The sequence below is a fragment of the Vidua macroura genome, chromosome 9 (assembly GCF_024509145.1).
Source record: "Vidua macroura isolate BioBank_ID:100142 chromosome 9, ASM2450914v1, whole genome shotgun sequence".
Taxonomy (NCBI): Eukaryota; Metazoa; Chordata; class Aves; order Passeriformes; family Viduidae; genus Vidua; species Vidua macroura.
In genome coordinates this window covers 32441024-32458483 of record NC_071579.1, presented here as the reverse complement: position 1 = coordinate 32458483, position 17460 = coordinate 32441024, and the positions used below count along the sequence as shown (strand labels likewise).

Here is a 17460-nt window from a genome sequence, read left to right as displayed (position 1 = left end):
ATTTCTCATAAAAACCAATTATTATGCCCAAGCCATAAAAGGAAGAGCAAGAATCTGTTTCCTGTGTCCTGGCAGTGATTTCCAGCTATTCCCCACGCTGATGAAATCAATTTTATCCCGTCCCTCAGAGGAGCCCAGGGCTCCCCTGCTGCTTCCAGCCCTTCCAGCAGGCAGCTCAGCCCAGGAGGGTCCCCAGGGTGTCACTGCAGCACTCGGGGCACAGCAGGGGAGGGGACAGCCACCCCCAGAGCCTGGGCAGCTCCTGCTGCTGCCAGGGATGTGCTGCGGGAGGGAACTGTGGAATCCATTGTGGAATTCATTGTGGAATTCATTGTGGAATCCATTGTGGAATTAATTTTGTGGAATTCATTGTGGAATTGCAGAATTCATTGTGGAATTCATTGTGGAATTGTGGAATTCATTGTGGAATCCATTGTGGAATCCATTGTGGAATTCATTGTGGAACTGTGGAATTCATTGTGGAATTCATTGTGGAATTCATTGTGGAATTCATTTTGTGGAATTCATTGTGGAATTCATTGTGGAATTGTGGAATTCATTGTGGAATGCATTGTGGAATTGCAGAATTCATTGTGGAACTGTGGAATCCATTGTGGAATCCATTGTGGAATCCATTGTAGAGTCCATTGTGGAATTCATTGTGGAATTCACTGCGGAATTGTGGAATCCATTGTGGAATTGTGGAATTCATTGTGGAATTCATTGTGGAATCCATTGTAGAATCCATTGTGGAACTGTGGAATTAATTGTGGAATTGTGGAATTTACTGCGGAATTGTGGAATCCATTGTGGAATGCATTGTGGAATCCATTGTGGAACTGTGGAATTCATTGTGGAATTCATTGTGGAATTGTGGAATTCATTGTGGAATCCATTGTGGAATCCATTGTGGAACTGTGGAATTCATTGTGGAATTGTGGAATTAATTGTGGAATCCATTGTGGAACTGTGGAATTCATTGTGGAATTGTGGAATGCATTGTGGAATCCATTGTGGAACTGTGGAATTCATTGTGGAATTCATTGTGGAATTGTGGAATTCATTGTGGAATCCATTGTGGAATCCATTGTGGAACTGTGGAATTCATTGTGGAATTGTGGAATTCATTGTGGAATTCACTGAGGAATTGTGGAATCCATTGTGGAATCCATTGTGGAATTCCTTGTGGAATCCATTGTGGAATCCATTGTGGAACTGTGGGGGCTCTCAGCCCAGCCAGGGCCTCCCGAGTCACGTCCCTGACACACAGCTCCAGCCCCCGGAGCCTTTAGCGAGGGCTCTCCCCCTGCTTTAACCCCGTAACTCCTGGAACACGGTGAGCTCCGGTCTCCCCTGAGCCTTCTTTTCCCACGGCTGACCATCCCTGCTTCTCCCAGCCTTCCTCCCGCAGCAGCTCCCCAGGCCTTTGCTCACACACCCTGTCCAAAAAAGGGAAAGTTCAAATTAAAAACACTGTGCAAAGAGGGAAGGGTTTGCGTTAAAATATTAACATTAATTTAATGTTTTAATTTAACATTAGAAAAGAAAAAGCCAGATGACTGCAAAGCACTTCCCATGTTGGACCCCCGCACCAAATTTACTTGGGAGTTTAATTCCTCCTTCATCCTTGTTTATTATCTCATTTCTTCGGCCTTCTGTTAATCCATTTTCTGAATAAATGTTTATTTGCTGCTTTATTTAATTTTTCCCCTGACCTTCACATCTCCACGTGATCTGGGTGGGAGCTGCTGAAGTGGGGAGCAGCTCAGTGATGGGTTTAATGTGTGCTCCAAGCTCAGCAGAGCAGATTTTAAATGCCAAATCTGCTCCAAGATCAGAGTCTTTAGAGGTGTGGGAAGAAATACGGATGCAAAACAAACATTTTTTAAATTCCTAATAAATATTAACATTCCATTGTGATGCTGCACATATACTTGAGGCATAATTAATAAATTCCACAGATTTTAGTGATCTGAATGTAATGATCCCTATCAGCCAGTAAATAGCAGAAAAATTAGCACATACTGATACGGCAGAAATCCTGATTTGTGTCAAACTGCGAGGCTCCAGAATTGCTTTGGAAGCCAATTTCTACCCCGGGAAGGACGATGTTCCTGGGAAATCACTGCCAGTAATAACATCCACGGTGAGCCATGAGCCCCAGCTCACACTGTGCCACTTCTGTCATTTGACAGGATTGCACTGGGCTGCAGCTCTCTGCTTATTTGGGGGTTATTTTAATTAATGGACCTCTCAGATTCATTTCCTTTCTAATTCTATTTTGGAAATGCATCAATGCAGTGACCTGCTCAGTGTCATTGTAACGAGACTCACAGACATCTTCAACGAGGTTTGATTTAATTTCCTCCCTGTAAAGCCCAGATTAAAGAAGAGCCCAGTCAATTAGGAATGGAACAAAGCTTGTACTTGAAAGGAAATCACTTAATCTGCACCCTGTAAGTCTGGAAAATTCTCCACCTTCTACCATGTCACAGCTCCAATCTTCCCTCGGAAAGACTGGAAAGTTCCTGGTGGGAAGCCCCAAAATGTAACAAAAGTCTGCACATTTCTTGTGGGTCAGATCTTCGTGGCTTCAGCAAAACCTGGGGAGGGTTTGTGCCTGTCTGACAGCCTGTGCTGGGCTGGAGCCCCTCTGGAGCCGGGCTGGGAGAGCTGGGGGTGCTCACCTGGAGAGGAGAAGGATCCAGGGAGATCTGGGGGTGCTCACCTGGAGAGGAGAAGGATCCAGGGAGAGCTGGGGGTGCTCACCTGGAGAGGAGAAGGATCCAGGGAGAGCTGGGGGTGCTCACCTGGAGAGGAGAAGGATCCAGGGAGAGCTGGGGGGGCTCACCTGGAGAGGAGAAGGATCCAGGGAGAGCTGGGGGTGCTCACCTGGAGAGGAGAAGGATCCAGGGAGAGCTGGGGGTGCTCACCTGGAGAGGAGAAGGATCCAGGGAGAGCTCAGAGCCCCTGGCAGGGCCTGAAGGGGCTCCAGGAGAGCTGCAGAGGGACTGGGGACAAGGCAGGGAGGGACAGGACACAGGGAATGGCTCCCAGTGCCAGAGGGCAGGGATGGATGGGACATTGGGAACTGGGAATTGTTCCCTGGCAGGGTGGGCAGGGGCTGGGATGGAATTCCCAGAGCAGCTGTGGCTGCCCTGGATCCCTGGCAGTGCCCAAGGCCAGGCTGGAGCAGCCTGGGGCAGTGGGAGATGTCCCTGCCAGGGCAGGGGTGGCACTGGGTGGGATCTGGGGTCCCCCCAGCCCAGCCCAGGCTGGGATTGCTCAGTTCCAGCAGTGCTGCCAGCTGGGAGTGGGCTCTGCCATCCCAAGGCTCCAACCAGCTGCAGGAGGAGAATGGATGGCCTTGGTTCATCCTTTGGGTGAAGATGTTCAGCGCTGGGATTCGCAGGAAGGGGCACAAAATGTGTTTGGAGGAGCAAATTCCTCCCGTGTGCCAAAAGCTGGAGAGTCCTGCCTGTGCCAGCCCCCGTGGCAGCCCCGTCAGGGAAGGTGTGACGTGGAGGGAGCTGCACAGAATCCCGGGGGCTCAGGAATGTTCTGGAAGGTGTTTTGCTGACTCCAGCTCCCAGTCAGAGCTGCAGGAGCAGTGGCACAGGTGGGCTGGACACGGCATTAGTTCCAGCCTGGAGGAAAGGGACAGTGGAGCTGCTGAGAGCAGCGTCTCCTCTCCCCCCGTGCCTCCTTAGGGAATTGGGAAAAACACCAAACCAGCACTGGGAGGTGGGGATGCAGCCCAAAGTCCCAAAATCCTAAAGGTGTTTGGGATTCTGGAGCAGAGGAGCTGGGATCAGCCTTTCCCACAGCTCTCCCTAAGGATGGAGTTTCTCTGCTAATCAGAAATGCTCCCCGCAGCCTCCCAGTGCCTTTGCCCACACATGCAGAGGCACAAGCACTGGCAGTGAGAATCCCCAGCTTGCTGGAGCCAGCCTGAGCCCAGCTCTGGTCAGGGAAAGGGCTGGAGAACATCAGCAAGGGGGGATCCCACAGCGCCCAGCTGGGCTGGGCTTTCCAGCCCCCGGGGGGATGTCCGGGCACAGCCACGGCTTCAGGCGGGGGCATTTGGGCTGGGACACAGCACAACCAGGCACACATCTGGGAGAGAAAAGCCCCAGCTGGACAGGCACTTGGGTTAGGGGAATGGACGAGCCCCAGAGCAAGAGGAAACAACAAAACAAATGTCTTTTAGTCCTCTTTGTGAGCAGATTGGATTCTCCAGGTGCACATGGAGTGGCTGGAACAGCATCATTAATTTTTAAAAGTACCAGGAAAACCTAATTTTGTCTTCTTCGCAAGCTGTCAGGAGCAAGCTCAGCCTTCCCTTAAGCAGGAGCATCCTTCCCCCCGGGAGCTCTCCTGCAGCTCCTGCTCTGCACAAACACGGGGAATTGCTGCTTTTGCTTGTGGGGTTTGCAGTCCAGGGCTGAGCTCCTGGGCTGCGATGGAGAGCGCTGTGCTCCCCCACAGGAGCTCTTGCAGCTCCCCCTGCCCCTGGGTGGGCTTTGTCCCTGCTGGTGGCCCCGAGCTCCCCTGACTCCCTGTCCCTGTCTCGTTGCAGTCTCTCCCAAGATATTCCGGATCTCCAGCGACATCGTCGTGAACGAGGGCAGCAACGTCACCCTGGTGTGCCTGGCCACGGGGAAACCAGAGCCCTCCATCTCCTGGAGACACATCTCCCCCTCGGGTGAGTGCCTGGGCACGGGGACAGCAGCACCAGGGCTGTGCCCACCCTGAGCCCTGGGGAACCCGCGGGTGTTGCCCTGATTTTTAAAAGTGTTAAGTTTTCTGTAATAGTTCTTTTGAAAGTTTTAAAGTTCTCATAAAACTTCTTTAGCCTTCTGATAATGTTTACGTGTTTGAGAGTTAGAGCTCCCACAGAATTTCATGTGTAAATAGAATAGTTTGTGTATTTCTCTGTGGGTGGAGAGAAATGATTGATTGATCTTTGGACCAGTGTGGTTGGAGAGGTGGTAATTCCATCCTCCAATCCACGATCACCTTTGGAATTCTATAAACTCCAGATGTTCGAATAAAATGGGGTCTTTTTCTCTTTTGAACTTCCCAAACTCCTGTGCACTCATTTCACAGAGTCACAGCATCACAGAACGATGAGGTTGGAAGAGACCTCCAAGATCATCAAGTCCAAGCTGTGCCCCAACACCTCAACCAGACTACAGCACCCAGTGCCATGTCCAGTCTTTTTTTAAACACACCCAGAGATGGTGATCCCACCACCTCCCTGGGAAGACAATTCCAGTACTTTATTATTCTTTAGGTGAAAATTTTTTCCTGATACCCAACCTGAACCTTCCCTGCCGTAGCTCGAGGCTGTGACCTCTTGTTCTGTCAGTGCTGCCCGGTGGAAGAGACCGACCCCACCTGTCTGCACCTCCCTTCAGGGAGCTGTGGAGAGCAATGAGGTCACCCCTGAGCCTCCTCTTCTCCAGGCTGAGCACCCCCAGCTCCTCCAAACGTTCCTCACAGGGTTTGTGTTCCAGCCCCTCTCCAGCCTCGCTGCCTCCTCTGGATGCGCTCAAGCATCCCAATGTCCTTCCCAAACTGAGGGGCCAGAGCTGGGCACGGCACTCGAGGGTGGTCTTACGTGTCCAGTGGCAACACAACGGGGTCAGGGCTGGCGTGGTGCCGGTGATGCCCTGGGAGGCTGCCTGGAGCAGGGGCTGGGCAGAGCAAAGGAGCAAAGCAGGGATTTATTAAAGAACCTTCAAAGGGCGCACCTTGGGCACTGCAAGAGCCCGGCCATGGCTACACCCAAGCTGGTTGACTCTGAGTCACGAGTTTGCACACTTTTATAAGTTTTGGTCCATTTCCATATTTCCGTATTGGGGTTAAATGTCCAATCCCAGCTCCAGGTGCTGCAGTCCCACCCTCCCAGGCTGCTCTCCTCCATTCCCTGCTGTTTGCACTTTTTGGGCTGAAGCTGCAGCGCTGTCCTTGGTTCTGGGCTGGAAAAGGATTGTTGTGTGTGCCTGGGCTGTGAGGAGAGCTGCTGGCACTGAGTGTGGAGTTCAGAGTTATTCACCAATGCAGTGCAGAGCCTGGGAAATACGAAAGCTCAAACTTCAGGCATCACCATAACACAGGAATGAGGACAGAGCACCCCAAATATGAATATGTGTCCTTACATGTGTTGTAATCACAGTCATGGATTGAACAATTCCAGTAAAAATCCAAGCTAGGATGAAATGAGGAGCACGGGGGCTCTCTAGAAATGGGAAACAAGAGAGTTAAACACACGAAGGGGTCATGCAGTAGGTTCAGTTTACTCTCATTTCTCCCACTGCTACAGGGTGGGATTTTTGGGGTGTCAGGGTTGGGACTTAGGATCCTGGTGGGTCCCTCCCTCAGGATATTCCAGGATTCCACACCACTGAACCACTATTCCATGATAACAGTTCATCAGAATGGTTTTGCTGAACGAATTAAATGATGTGTATGAAAAATTGTGAACAAAATGGCAACAGAAAGAATCCCTGCTGTTTGATATTTCCATGTATCCCCTTGGCTCCTCGTAGCACGTTGAAAGGAAAGGTTTTGGCCGGTGTCAGGGCCACTGGAGCTGCTCCCTGTGAGCAAAGCTGGGGCTCTGGGGAGATCCCTGCTCTGGAAATGAGGATTTTGTGCTCCCCAACTCTGTCCCAGCTCTGTCCCAGGCAGGACTGGAGCTGCCTCTGTCGCTGGGACTCTGCAGTCAGAGCTGGCTTTGCAGTGAGGGGTTGCTCTGCTCCCCCAGCCTGTATAAAATCCGTGTAATTACAGGCGAGAAGGGTTCCGTGGGCTGCCACAGCCTCTCATCATCCTGAGGAACAGTTGGCTTTACAAAGCAGGATCAGGGAAAAAACCCTCACTTTTGACCTTTAGAACAATGACAATGAATTCGGCTTGAAGTGTCCATCAAGGGACTGGAGGAAAAATTCAGTTGTAGCAGAAAATGGATTTTAACTAAATGTCAAATAAAATTTTATTGGAAGCCCTGGTGATACTTTGGATTAATGGCTTAAAGCATTCGAGTGGCTGCAGAAAGGAGCTGGGGTGACGTTCCTGGAGAGGGAGGAGGAGAAAAAGAGAATTATTGCACTCAGGCTGCAGCAGGGGCTGAGGGGGAGGCAGAGCATCCTCCTCTGGAGCTCAGGAAAATGAAGAGGTGGCATCTGGGGACACGGTCAGTGGTGGACCCCAGGGACTCAGAGGGACTGCCCAACCCAAATGAACCTGTGGCAATGAATGCAGGGAGTCAGAAGGGCTTTCAGCGACCCCCCTGGATGTGCTCCTCTCTCCAAGCCCCATCCAAGCCCACCTTGGACACTTCCATCCCCGCCTTGGACACTTCCATCCCCGCCTTGGACACTTCCATCCCCACCTTGGACACTTCCATCCCCGCCTTGGACACTTCCATCCCCACCTTGGTCACTTCCATCCCCACCTTGGACACTTCCATCCCCCCCTGGACACTTCCATCCCCACCTTGGTCACTTCCATCCCCACCTTGGTCACTTCCATCCCCGCCTTGGACACTTCCATCCCCACCTTGGTCGCTTCCATCCCCAGAGATCTGGGATTCTGTGCCCTCGGTGTCCCCCGGGGATTCACAGACCCAGCTGGGTCTGGAGAGGGAGAGCACGGTCTCCAAAGGGCTCCTTGCTCAGGAATGCTGTCAGACGTGATGGGAGCAAGCCCAGGGGTGCCAGGGACTGCTCTGTGCCCCGGTGGCAGCAGGATGTTCGGTGCCAGGGCAGCAGCTCCGTGCCCTGGGGCAGACAGGCTCCAGTGGCACCGCAGCCCTTGCCAGCAAACCCGGCCTGGCTCCATCAGGGAGGAGAGGCAGGAGAGCCGAGAGCCCCCGCGCCTGAGAGCCGTGCTTGGCATTCTGTCTGCAGCACCCCACCTCCCTCCTGCCTCAGCTTCATCTGCACTTGCTAATTCCTGCCCGTTCTCCTGTAATTCCCAGCGGCACTAATGAGGCTCCCAGGCAGGCAGCGCATCTCCCATCCAGCACTAAATTATATTAACCAAGCATATTTAGAATATTCTCAAATTGTTTGTCAAAGCTGCTGCTAAAAGATAAGGAACTGAAATCTCTGAATACAAATGACTCAATGTAGACTAATTCCAGGATATGATCGTGATTTACATCAACACAGCCTCGACTCGCATGAGGTCGGATTCAATTTTTCTGAACAAGAGATAAATTGAACCTTTCGTAGGAATAAAAATAAAATGCATTTCAAGGTGATTTTTAAACTTAGTCCGTAAATTATTGGCCTGGAATCTTTACTGTGCATGTTTAACTTGCAGTCATTATGTAAATGCTCGCATTCTATAAATATTCATTACACAGCCCCATTATGTAAATCCAGCAAATCTCCCCACTCAGCGTAACAGCGTCGGGCTGCGGGCTGTAATCTCCAAATCTGTATTGTTGAAATGTCACCCGAATAAATTGCAGGTATTACTTATTTTGTTCTGACATTTCCCAGCAAAGTGCAGCATCGATAGTTTAGGAATGAAGGCAGAATGTTAAAGGATGAAGTTCTGCCGGGGACCCCGCTCCAGCTTTAGCTCTGCCGTGTCCCACCAGTGCTTGGGCAGAGCTCTGCGGGCAGCAGCAGCAACTGGCACTCAGAAACCTCCTGATAAAACGTTCCTCCTCGCCAAAATTCAGGTGCCGTGCATCAAAATTCTTTTCCGCTTTGCTCTTGGCAGAAGTTTCCCAAGGGGAGCTTCCCCAGTGGGGGAAGGGACGGGATGCTCGGGGGAGGCAGGGACAGCATGGGGCAGTGGAGTTAAGGTGAAGGAGGGTCACTTCGGGTCAGACACTGCGATGGAATTCTTCCCTGCAAGGCCCTGAGCGCCCAGAGCAGCTGTGGCTGCCCCTGGAGCCCTGGCAGTGCCCAAGGCCAGGCTGGATGGGGCTGGGAGCTCCTGGACAGTGGGAGGTGTCCCTGCCCATGGAACAGTGGAGCGAGGTGGGATTTCAGATCCCTTCCAACCCAAACCATTCCAGGATTCTGGGATCCCTGGTTACTTCCACATTTCCCAGCTCTTCCCTGCTCTCTTCCCTTGTTCTCAGGGTTTTATCTCCATCATTCCTGGCCAGCAGCTTTCCCAAAGCAGGAGGATGACTGGACGTGGGGAGAGGCCTGCACTGGGAGGAGCAGGGCTCCAGAAACTGTGGATAAGGCAGATTTTCCCACGTGGAATGCCAGGCAGGTCCTTGGCACCAGGACACTCGTTGTTCATTCCGTCCAGCACTGCAGAACACTCCCGTTCTCTGAGAACAGGGAGAAACAGCGAGGGATTGAGAAAAGCCCCCCTAAATCCCAGGAAGCAAACCCAGCCCTGCCAGAGCCTGGGCTCCCCTGCCCCGGAGCCACCGCCCTGACAGAAAGGAGAAGGGCTCTGCTGGAGTGCAAGTGCTTCAGACCTGGATTTCCAGGCTGCAAATCCTCAACTGACAGGAATTATTGTGGGATTTCCAGGGCTTTGCCTGTGTACACAGGGCGAGCCCTTCAAATGCTCCATCTCCTGCTTACTGATGGTTTTAAAGCTGGAAGTTTTAGAAGGAAGTTCCTGGCTTGCTTCTTTTTTCTTGCTAACTCCCAAACAGGGAGCAGATGTTGCTGGGGAGGATATTGCTGTTGTTTTCCCCCAGCTCCCCCCACAGCAGAGCAATTGTGCACTGTGGGATCTCTGAGCAGAGAGGAGCTGCTCTGCCCCTGCCTGCCCTTCACACAGAGGGGCTGCTCCAGAATTAACCACGTTGTGGGAAGGAGCTCAGTGGCAAACTGCACCTTCCTGACCCTGCAGCTCCAGGTTCAGTTGGCAGTGACCTCCTGCTGCTGCTGCTCTGGCCCAGGGAGCTCAAACCCAGGGATTATTTTCTCCTGGGTCAGGAATCCTGGAATGGTTTGGGTTGGGACCTTAAAGCCCACCCAGTGCCACCTCAGGGAGCTCCAAGGCCTGTCCAGCCTGGCCTGGGACGCTGCCAGGGATCCAGGGACAGCCACAGCTCCCGTGGAAGGTTCCTTTGGAGGAAGCCCTGGTCAGCTGGAAGCATGGATGAGCAATGTTCCCTGGAAAACACCCAAAACCTGCATTCCCTGGGAGGTGGGATGGCTCAGGTGGCCTCAGGCTCCTCCCTCAGCCCCTCCTGAGAGCAGTGACATTCATGGGCACGGCTGGTGGCTCGGGTGGGTCAGTCCTTCCTGCAGCCCCTCAGGGAGCGGAGGATTTTTATGAGTATTTGATAAGAATTTAATGTCCTGCTGGTTATCCTGGGGGATTGTTCAGCTGATGAAGGCATAGCTTGTCATTAAATCAATGGTCCCTGCTATCAAACATGGGGCTGGGGCTCCCCAGGAGCTCCAGGGGAGTAAATGAGGGCATTAATTAACAGTTTAAAGACAGCAGAGCACCCAATGGAAACGGCTTGGTGGCATTCCTCCCTTTGCCTTTGGATCAGCAGTAAAATCACTCCCAAAACTTCCCAAAGCACAGCTCTGCGTGGGAAGGGCCACGTCCTCTGGGCTCAGTTATGGGAATTTTGGCCTTTCCTTTCGAACAGGACTTGTAGGTACCAGCCTTGGGAGGTTTGGTGTTGGGATCCAATTAAAGGAAATTCAGTGCCAGGAGCCATCGCTCGGGGTGAGGTGACATTACCCTGCAGCTGGGCCTTTCTGAGGGACACTCCTCAGAAAAGGGCCATTTCAGAAGGTTGAGCATCCCTTCAGGAACAATTAAAGGCATTCCTAGGAATCCTCAGGCCTTCTTAAAATCCTTTTAAAAATTAAGGAGAAGAATACTGCAGCTAAGATGGTCAAATAACTGGGGCTTTGTGAAGGAACTGAGGGACAAGAGTGAGATCAAAATCTTAGAGATACAAACTAAACCTGCCCAAAAGCGTTGCACAGAAACGAGCAGGATCTTTTCCTTTTTGACAATTTCATGATAAATGGGAAGCATTTCTTACTTTTCAATAGAAGTAGATGAACTCATTAATAACTCATGGAATGCAATGAAAATGAGAGTTTCAATGCAGGCTGAGCTTATTCCCACAGATACCAGCTCATTTTTACCTGAGAAACGCTGCAGTGTTGAATGAGCAGAGTGTGGATCTCAGGAGATATGTCAGAGCCTCAGTGTTCAGAACCAGCCCAACGTTTCCCCCTCTTTCCAGAGCCAGCCAAGCCCTGGTGAATTATTACACAGCAATAACTCACCCCTTGATGGCCATGACATAGCAGCTCTGCCTTGTCCCCACTGCCCCCAAAGCCACAGTTATTAACAGCCAATTAAAGGCTTTCAGGCTGGGAAAACACTTCCAGCAAGGCTTTTAAACCCTTAGACCTATAATTTCCAGCATCTGTGGTGGTGGCTGCTGTGAGAGGCTGTGCTGCAGTAATAATGGCACTGAACTCTTTGGGCTTTGTGCTGTGGTGAGCGCCTCGTGAGGAACCCAAACTTGTTAATTGGCCATGGAGGGGCTGGGAGCACAGCTGGGAGCAGGGAGCAGCTCCAGCTGAGGGACACCAAACACTCCCAGCCAGGTGGGAACAGCAGGGGAAGGCTGGGAGGGGCCGGGATTTCGGGAGCTGGGGAAGCGCCTGTGCCCCGTGTCAGGTGGGGACAAACGTGTTCCAGGGATGTGAGCAATTCCTGGTGGGTTCCAGCTGAGCTGGGCCAGTGTTCCTGGCTGTGAACAATTCCTGGTGGGTTCCAGCTGAGCTGGGCCAGTGTTCCTGGCTGTGAACAATTCCTGGTGGGTTCCAGTTGAGCTGGGCCAGTGTTCCAGGGATGTGAACAATTCCTGGTGGGTTCCAGCTGAGCTGGGCCAGTGTTCCTGGAACAATTCCTGGTGGGTCCCAGCTGAGCTGGGCCAGTGTTCCTGGAACAATTCCTGGTGGGTTCCAGCTGAGCTGGTCCAGTGTTCCTGGCTGTGAACAATTCCCAGTGGGTTCCAGCTGAGCTGGGCCAGTGTTCCAGGGATGTGAGCAATTCCTGGTGGGTTCCAGCTGAGCTGGGCCAGTGTTCCAGGGATGTGAGCAGTTCCTGGTGGGTTCCAGCTGAGCTGGGCCAGTGTTCCTGGCTGTGAACAATTCCTGGTGGGTTCCAGCTGAGCTGGGCCAGTGTTCCAGGGATGTGAGCAATTCCTGGTGGGTTCCAGCTGAGCTGGTCCAGTGTTCCTGGCTGTGAACAATTCCCGGTGGGTTCCAGCTGAGCTGGGCCAGTGTTCCTGGCTGTGAACAATTCCTGGTGGGTTCCAGCTGAGCTGGGCCAGTGTTCCTGGCTGTGAACAATTCCCGGTGGGTTCCAGTTGAGCTGGGCCAGTGTTCCAGGGATGTGAGCAATTCCTGGTGGGTTCCAGTTGAGCTGGGCCAGTGTTCCTGGCTGTGAACAATTCCTGGTGGGTTCCAGCTGAGCTGGGCCAGTGTTCCTGGAACAATTCCCAGTGGGTTCCAGGGCACAGAGTCATGGACACCAGTGGTTCTGTTTGGTTCTCTGTCGTTTCCCAGCAGGAGATCTCTGCTTGTCCTGGGAATCACTCACGGACTGTCCTTATTCCTGTGTGAGGCCCAGATCCCATTCCTCTGGGTCCTGTGGCCAAGGAGAGCTGTTAATCATTGGATCAGCTGGCTGGGATCAGCTGCTCCAGGGGTGGCTTTGGTCCCTGCAGCTGGCCCTGAGCTGGCTTTGCTCCATCCTGCAGGGCAGGCTGCTGTTACCCTGATTTTTAAAAGTGTTAAGTTTTCTTTTATAGTTCTTTTGAAAGTTTTACAGTTCTCATAAAACTTCTTCAGCCTTCTGATAATGTTTACATATTTCTGCAAGAGTTCTCACGCACTGTTCATGTAAACAATGATTGTTTTGCATCCTTCTTTGTGGGAGGAGAGAATTGATGGGCTGTTGGTTTGACCAGTGTGGTTGGAGAGGTGGCGATTCCATCCTCCAGCCCACGGTCACTTTTGGAACTCCATATATTGTGAGGTCAGAAATAAAATTCTCTCTTTTTCTCTCTTGAGCTCACCAAGCTTCTGTGTGCTCATTTCGTGTCCAACAGCGACAGGCTGGGCTCTGCCCGCCTGCAGACCATCAGCACTCAGGGATGCTGCAGCTTGGAAGGCAGGAGTGGGGCAGTGCTGGGCTGGTTTGGGTTGGAGGGGATGTAAAGCTCACCTTGCCCACCCCTGCCATGGCAGGGACACCTTCCCCTATCCCAGGGTGCTCCAAGCCCTGTCCAGCCTGGCCTTGGGCACCGCCGGGGCAGCCACAGCTGCTGTTCCGTGGCACCCATCGGGTACAAATTACTCTGCTGTATCTCGGGGTTGTTGAGCTTTTCTATGGAGCTGGGTCAGGAGAGAGCCTCTGGTCAGCTCCAGGAGTCTGGGGGGTTTCAGCTCCCCTCGGAGCTGGGGTTGCTGCGTGGAAGCCGCAGAGGCTGAGCGTGTTAAACCCTCTGGCTGCCGTGCAGGTGTTGGATGTCAGGAGCTGTGTGCTCAGCCTGCAGTAATTTCTTCCTGTGACCATTTCATTTCAGCCAAGCCCTTCGAGAGCGGGCAGTACCTGGACATCTACGGCATCACCAGAGACCAGGCTGGGGAGTACGAGTGCAGTGCAGAAAACGATGTCTCGGTCCCAGACGTGAAAAAAGTAAAAGTCACAGTAAACTGTAAGTGCTGTTATTTGTTATTCCCTCAGTGTGGTGGAGAAGGAGAGTCTGGAGCAGCAAACTGGAGCTGCTGGCTTTGTCACAGTGGCTGAGGGAGCTGTGCTCTGTGGTGGCCACCTGGGTGTCACCAAGGCGGCCCCAGCGAGCTCGAGGTGCAGACTCTCATTTTTGGGTGATGATCTGAGCGGGTTCTGGTGGCTGCTGTGGATGTTGGGCCGAGCCCTCCCTGGTTTCTCTTTGTCGTGGTGGTGCTGGAAGTGATGTGAGGAGATGAGAACCTCTGCTTGGGTGCTTGGATGGGGCCTGATCTCCACGGGAGCGTGAGCTGCTCCCAGAGGAGGCAGCTGGGTGCTCATGCAGTCCCACTGCGGGCAGAGGGACGCTGCTCTGGGGACCCTGCTGGGTGGTGGTGGCACCAGCAGCTCTGACCTGGTGGGATTTCTGCACCGAGGAGGTGCTCTCAGCTTGGCTCTGAGTCTGATTTAGCACTCAGCGTGATGTGAAATGTTCTTTTTCCCTCCAACATCTGAGAAAACTCAGGCAAGACAATGAGAATAATTTCTCTTGTTCATTCTGAGTTTTCTTTGGTTAAGCTCAGTTACCCAGTGTGTGATTAGTTTCTGGTTTTGGAGTCGCTGTGGCAGCTTTATTGGTCACAAATATGAGGTGTCAGCGTTGTGTCTGCCCCAGAGGCCTTGTCCCAGCTGATGTGGGCAGCAAAGCCCCTCATCCCCTGTCGCTGTGGGGCTGCTGCTGTCACCTGGGGCATTCCCTGCTGCCCAGACTGCTCTCGTTCAGTGGCACCAGTGCTCCTTGGGCACAGGGACAATGCAGTGGCACTCCATTTCCATAGCAAACTGACAAGAGCAAGGCTTCCTCCCCAGAAATTCCATCCTTTTATTTGGTGCCTGTGGACGTGGCTCGGTGGTGGCTTTGGCAGTGCTGGGGGAAGGTTGGACTTGGTGTCTTGGGGACGATTCTGTGAGTTCTTTTCCTCTGCTGCTGTTCTCACACGCTCCTGGAGCCATTCCCTGGCTGCATTCCTGGTGCCATTCCATGGTGGTGCTCCTGGTGCCATTCCCTGACTCCACTCCTGGTGCCATTCCCTGACACCATTCCTGATGCCATTCCATGATGGTGCTCCTGGTGCCATTCCCTGGCTGTATTCCCAGTGCCATTCCCTGGCTCCATTCCCAGTGCCATTCCCTGGCTCCACTCCTGGTGCCATTCCATGGCTGTATTCCCAGTGCCATTCCCTGGCTGTATCCTGGTGCCATTCCCTGACTCCATTCCTGGTGCCATTCCCTGGCTGTATCCTGGTGCCATTCCCTGGCTCTATTCCCAGTGCCATTCCCTGGCTGAATCCTGGTGCCATTCCCTGACTCCATCCTGGTGCCATTCCCTGACTCCACTCCTGGTGCCATTCCCTGGCTCTATTCCCAGTGCCATTCCCTGGCTCTATTCCCAGTGCCATTCCCTGACTCCACTCCTGGTGCAGGGAGGTGCTGGCACGTGGCTGCTCAGGGCACGGAGAGGCTGTTCAGTCACCCGGGCAGGGACATGGAAATGACCAGGTTTGAAGGAGTCTGTGAAATTCAGGGTTCTGGGCTGGGCAGCTTGCAGCCCCACACAAACGAGGAGCTCCTGGCTCTCGTGCCGTGGCTCTGATGGCTCACAGGGGGTTCATTACACTGCTTGATACACCACCATCTACATTTCCTACTTGATTTATGTCTGTCCTCCCTAATTCCCCTTTGAAAACGGGTGGCCCGAGAATCTGCCTGAATTCCAAAAGAAAGGAGGGACACGAAAGGAGAGGAGCCACTGAAGCTGCTGGTTGGTGCTGAAGGAATGCTCCACCAAATCAAGTTAAAATAGATAACAGTAATCCAATTTCATTTCACAAGTAAATCCTATTAGCATTTTCCATTACATTTTGCAAAGCAAATACTGATTTATAGATTATAATATTGAACCCTGCTTTGAATGAGCCAGTGTTTGGATTTAATGTGTCATCTGAAAGCTGGTCTGAAACTCTCCAGGTGCTACTGTCACTTTGCTCGTTCTCTCCTGCTCTATTACTGTCATGCTTGGAAAATATTAAAGGCAGCTGCTAAATCCTAGAATTTCCAGTAGAGCTGAGGCCACAGTGAGAGGATGAGGAATGGGATGTGCCTCAGGAAACTGGCATTTATTTGCATTTATTTCAAAGTGTCAGCTGTCTAAATAACTAGAAAGTGTGGATTTAAAGTGGAGTGGCATTGCAGAATTCCCTTTTCTTAGGATAATCCATGTTAAGGGTCAGTTTGCCTGTAATGGTACCTTGGACAGCTCTGTTACAGCCGGAGCTTTCAGACTGGACTGAATCAAGATCCGGTGGCTTTGGGGAGGGAAAAGACATTTTTGAACTCGTTCCTGGGTGGTTTTGTCCAGTTTTCAGGCTGCTCTTTCCATTTCCCTGGATGAATTCCGGGTCCTCACCCCTGGTGTTGTGTTAGCGAGCCCTCCCCAGCAGCAGGCCCAGGACTGGTGTCCAGGTGAGCAGATGGGAGCAGAGCAGGAGCAGGGCCTGGCAGACAGCCTGTGCCCACCCGAAGGCAGATTTGAGCCCAGCTCAGCTGGTCTGTGCCTGGTGCTCAGACCCAGCTGGGATGCTGAGCTTGGCCAGCCCGCTCCTGAGCAGCCTGCTGGCCAAGCTCACCTCCTCGCTGTGCTCCAGGCGCTCCCACACCTCTGACCACAGCACTTTTGGGGGGCTTCGAGGGGCTGCTGCCACTCCCTGCCGGGGAAAGCTTCACCCTGGTGGCTGCTCAGGGCTTACACTGCAGCCCTGCATCTGCTTAATTCAGCCTTTTAACAAGTTTCTGAAGCTCATTAGGCTGATTTAGTCCCAATCAGTTTGGTTTATCCAAGTGTTCACTGCACTGCTCTGTCCTTGTCGTAACCTGGGATGCAAAACAAAGGGTTGGGGTCCCTGAGTTGGTAAAATCTTCTGTTTGGAATGGTTCTGCCCAAACCTGACAGACCCCCAGAGCCTGGAAATGCTCTCAGGAACAGGGTGACTCGTGGGGCTGTCCTGTGCAGGACTCAGGGTCGCTCGTGGATCTCCTCCAGCTCAGCAGATTCTGTGATTTAACCCTTTATTTTTCATGCACGTGTTTTGTGTCCTTCAGCAAATCATCTCAGTTTGGGGCTTGGGGGCTTTATTCCCAACTTTATCAGGTTTTCCTGTGCCTCTGGAGCCTGGGTCTGTGTGCTGGGAGCAGGTTCCACATTCCCTGGGACCCCGGGTGGACATCCCAGCCCTTCCAGGAGCCCTCAGCCAGCCCAGTGGGGTTTGGGGAGTCTGTTCCCGAGGCAGATCCTGTGCCCTTCCCTGGGATGCTTTGATCAGGAATTTCTCTAGGATGCTTTGATCAGGAATTTCTCTGGGATGCTTTGATAAGGCACTTCTGGCAGTGGGGTTTTTCTGATGCAGGAATGTGTGAGTTCTTGTTAGGAATTTTAAGTGGGGTGTTTGTTTTCGCTTGGCCAGGCCGGGTTGTGCAGAACAGCTCCCCTCATTAGCATTTCTCCCCTCATTAGCATTTCTCCCCTCATTAGCATTTCTTCGAAGGCTCCTCGCTGTTGCTATGGTGCTTTGCATAACATTATGGATAATGCTCCGATTTTACTTTGAAATCAGACATCCTGTACAAGCCACGCCGGCCTAATTAAATCTGTAACCTTAAATCTCCTGGGGGAAAACACCGCAG

At 52.4% G+C, this 17460-nt stretch overlaps 1 protein-coding gene across 2 annotated transcripts in view; it reads left to right on the top strand.

The window, feature by feature from the left end:
- Positions 1–17460, top strand: part of NEGR1 (neuronal growth regulator 1) — a 186050-nt gene that overhangs the window by 101496 nt on the left and 67094 nt on the right. For both annotated transcript variants that reach the window (XM_053985138.1, XM_053985137.1), the window contains exons 3-4: positions 4580–4705; positions 13574–13705. In XM_053985138.1, coding sequence (XP_053841113.1) covers positions 4580–4705; positions 13574–13705 — 258 coding nt within the window. The remainder of the gene's footprint in view (positions 1–4579; positions 4706–13573; positions 13706–17460) is intronic.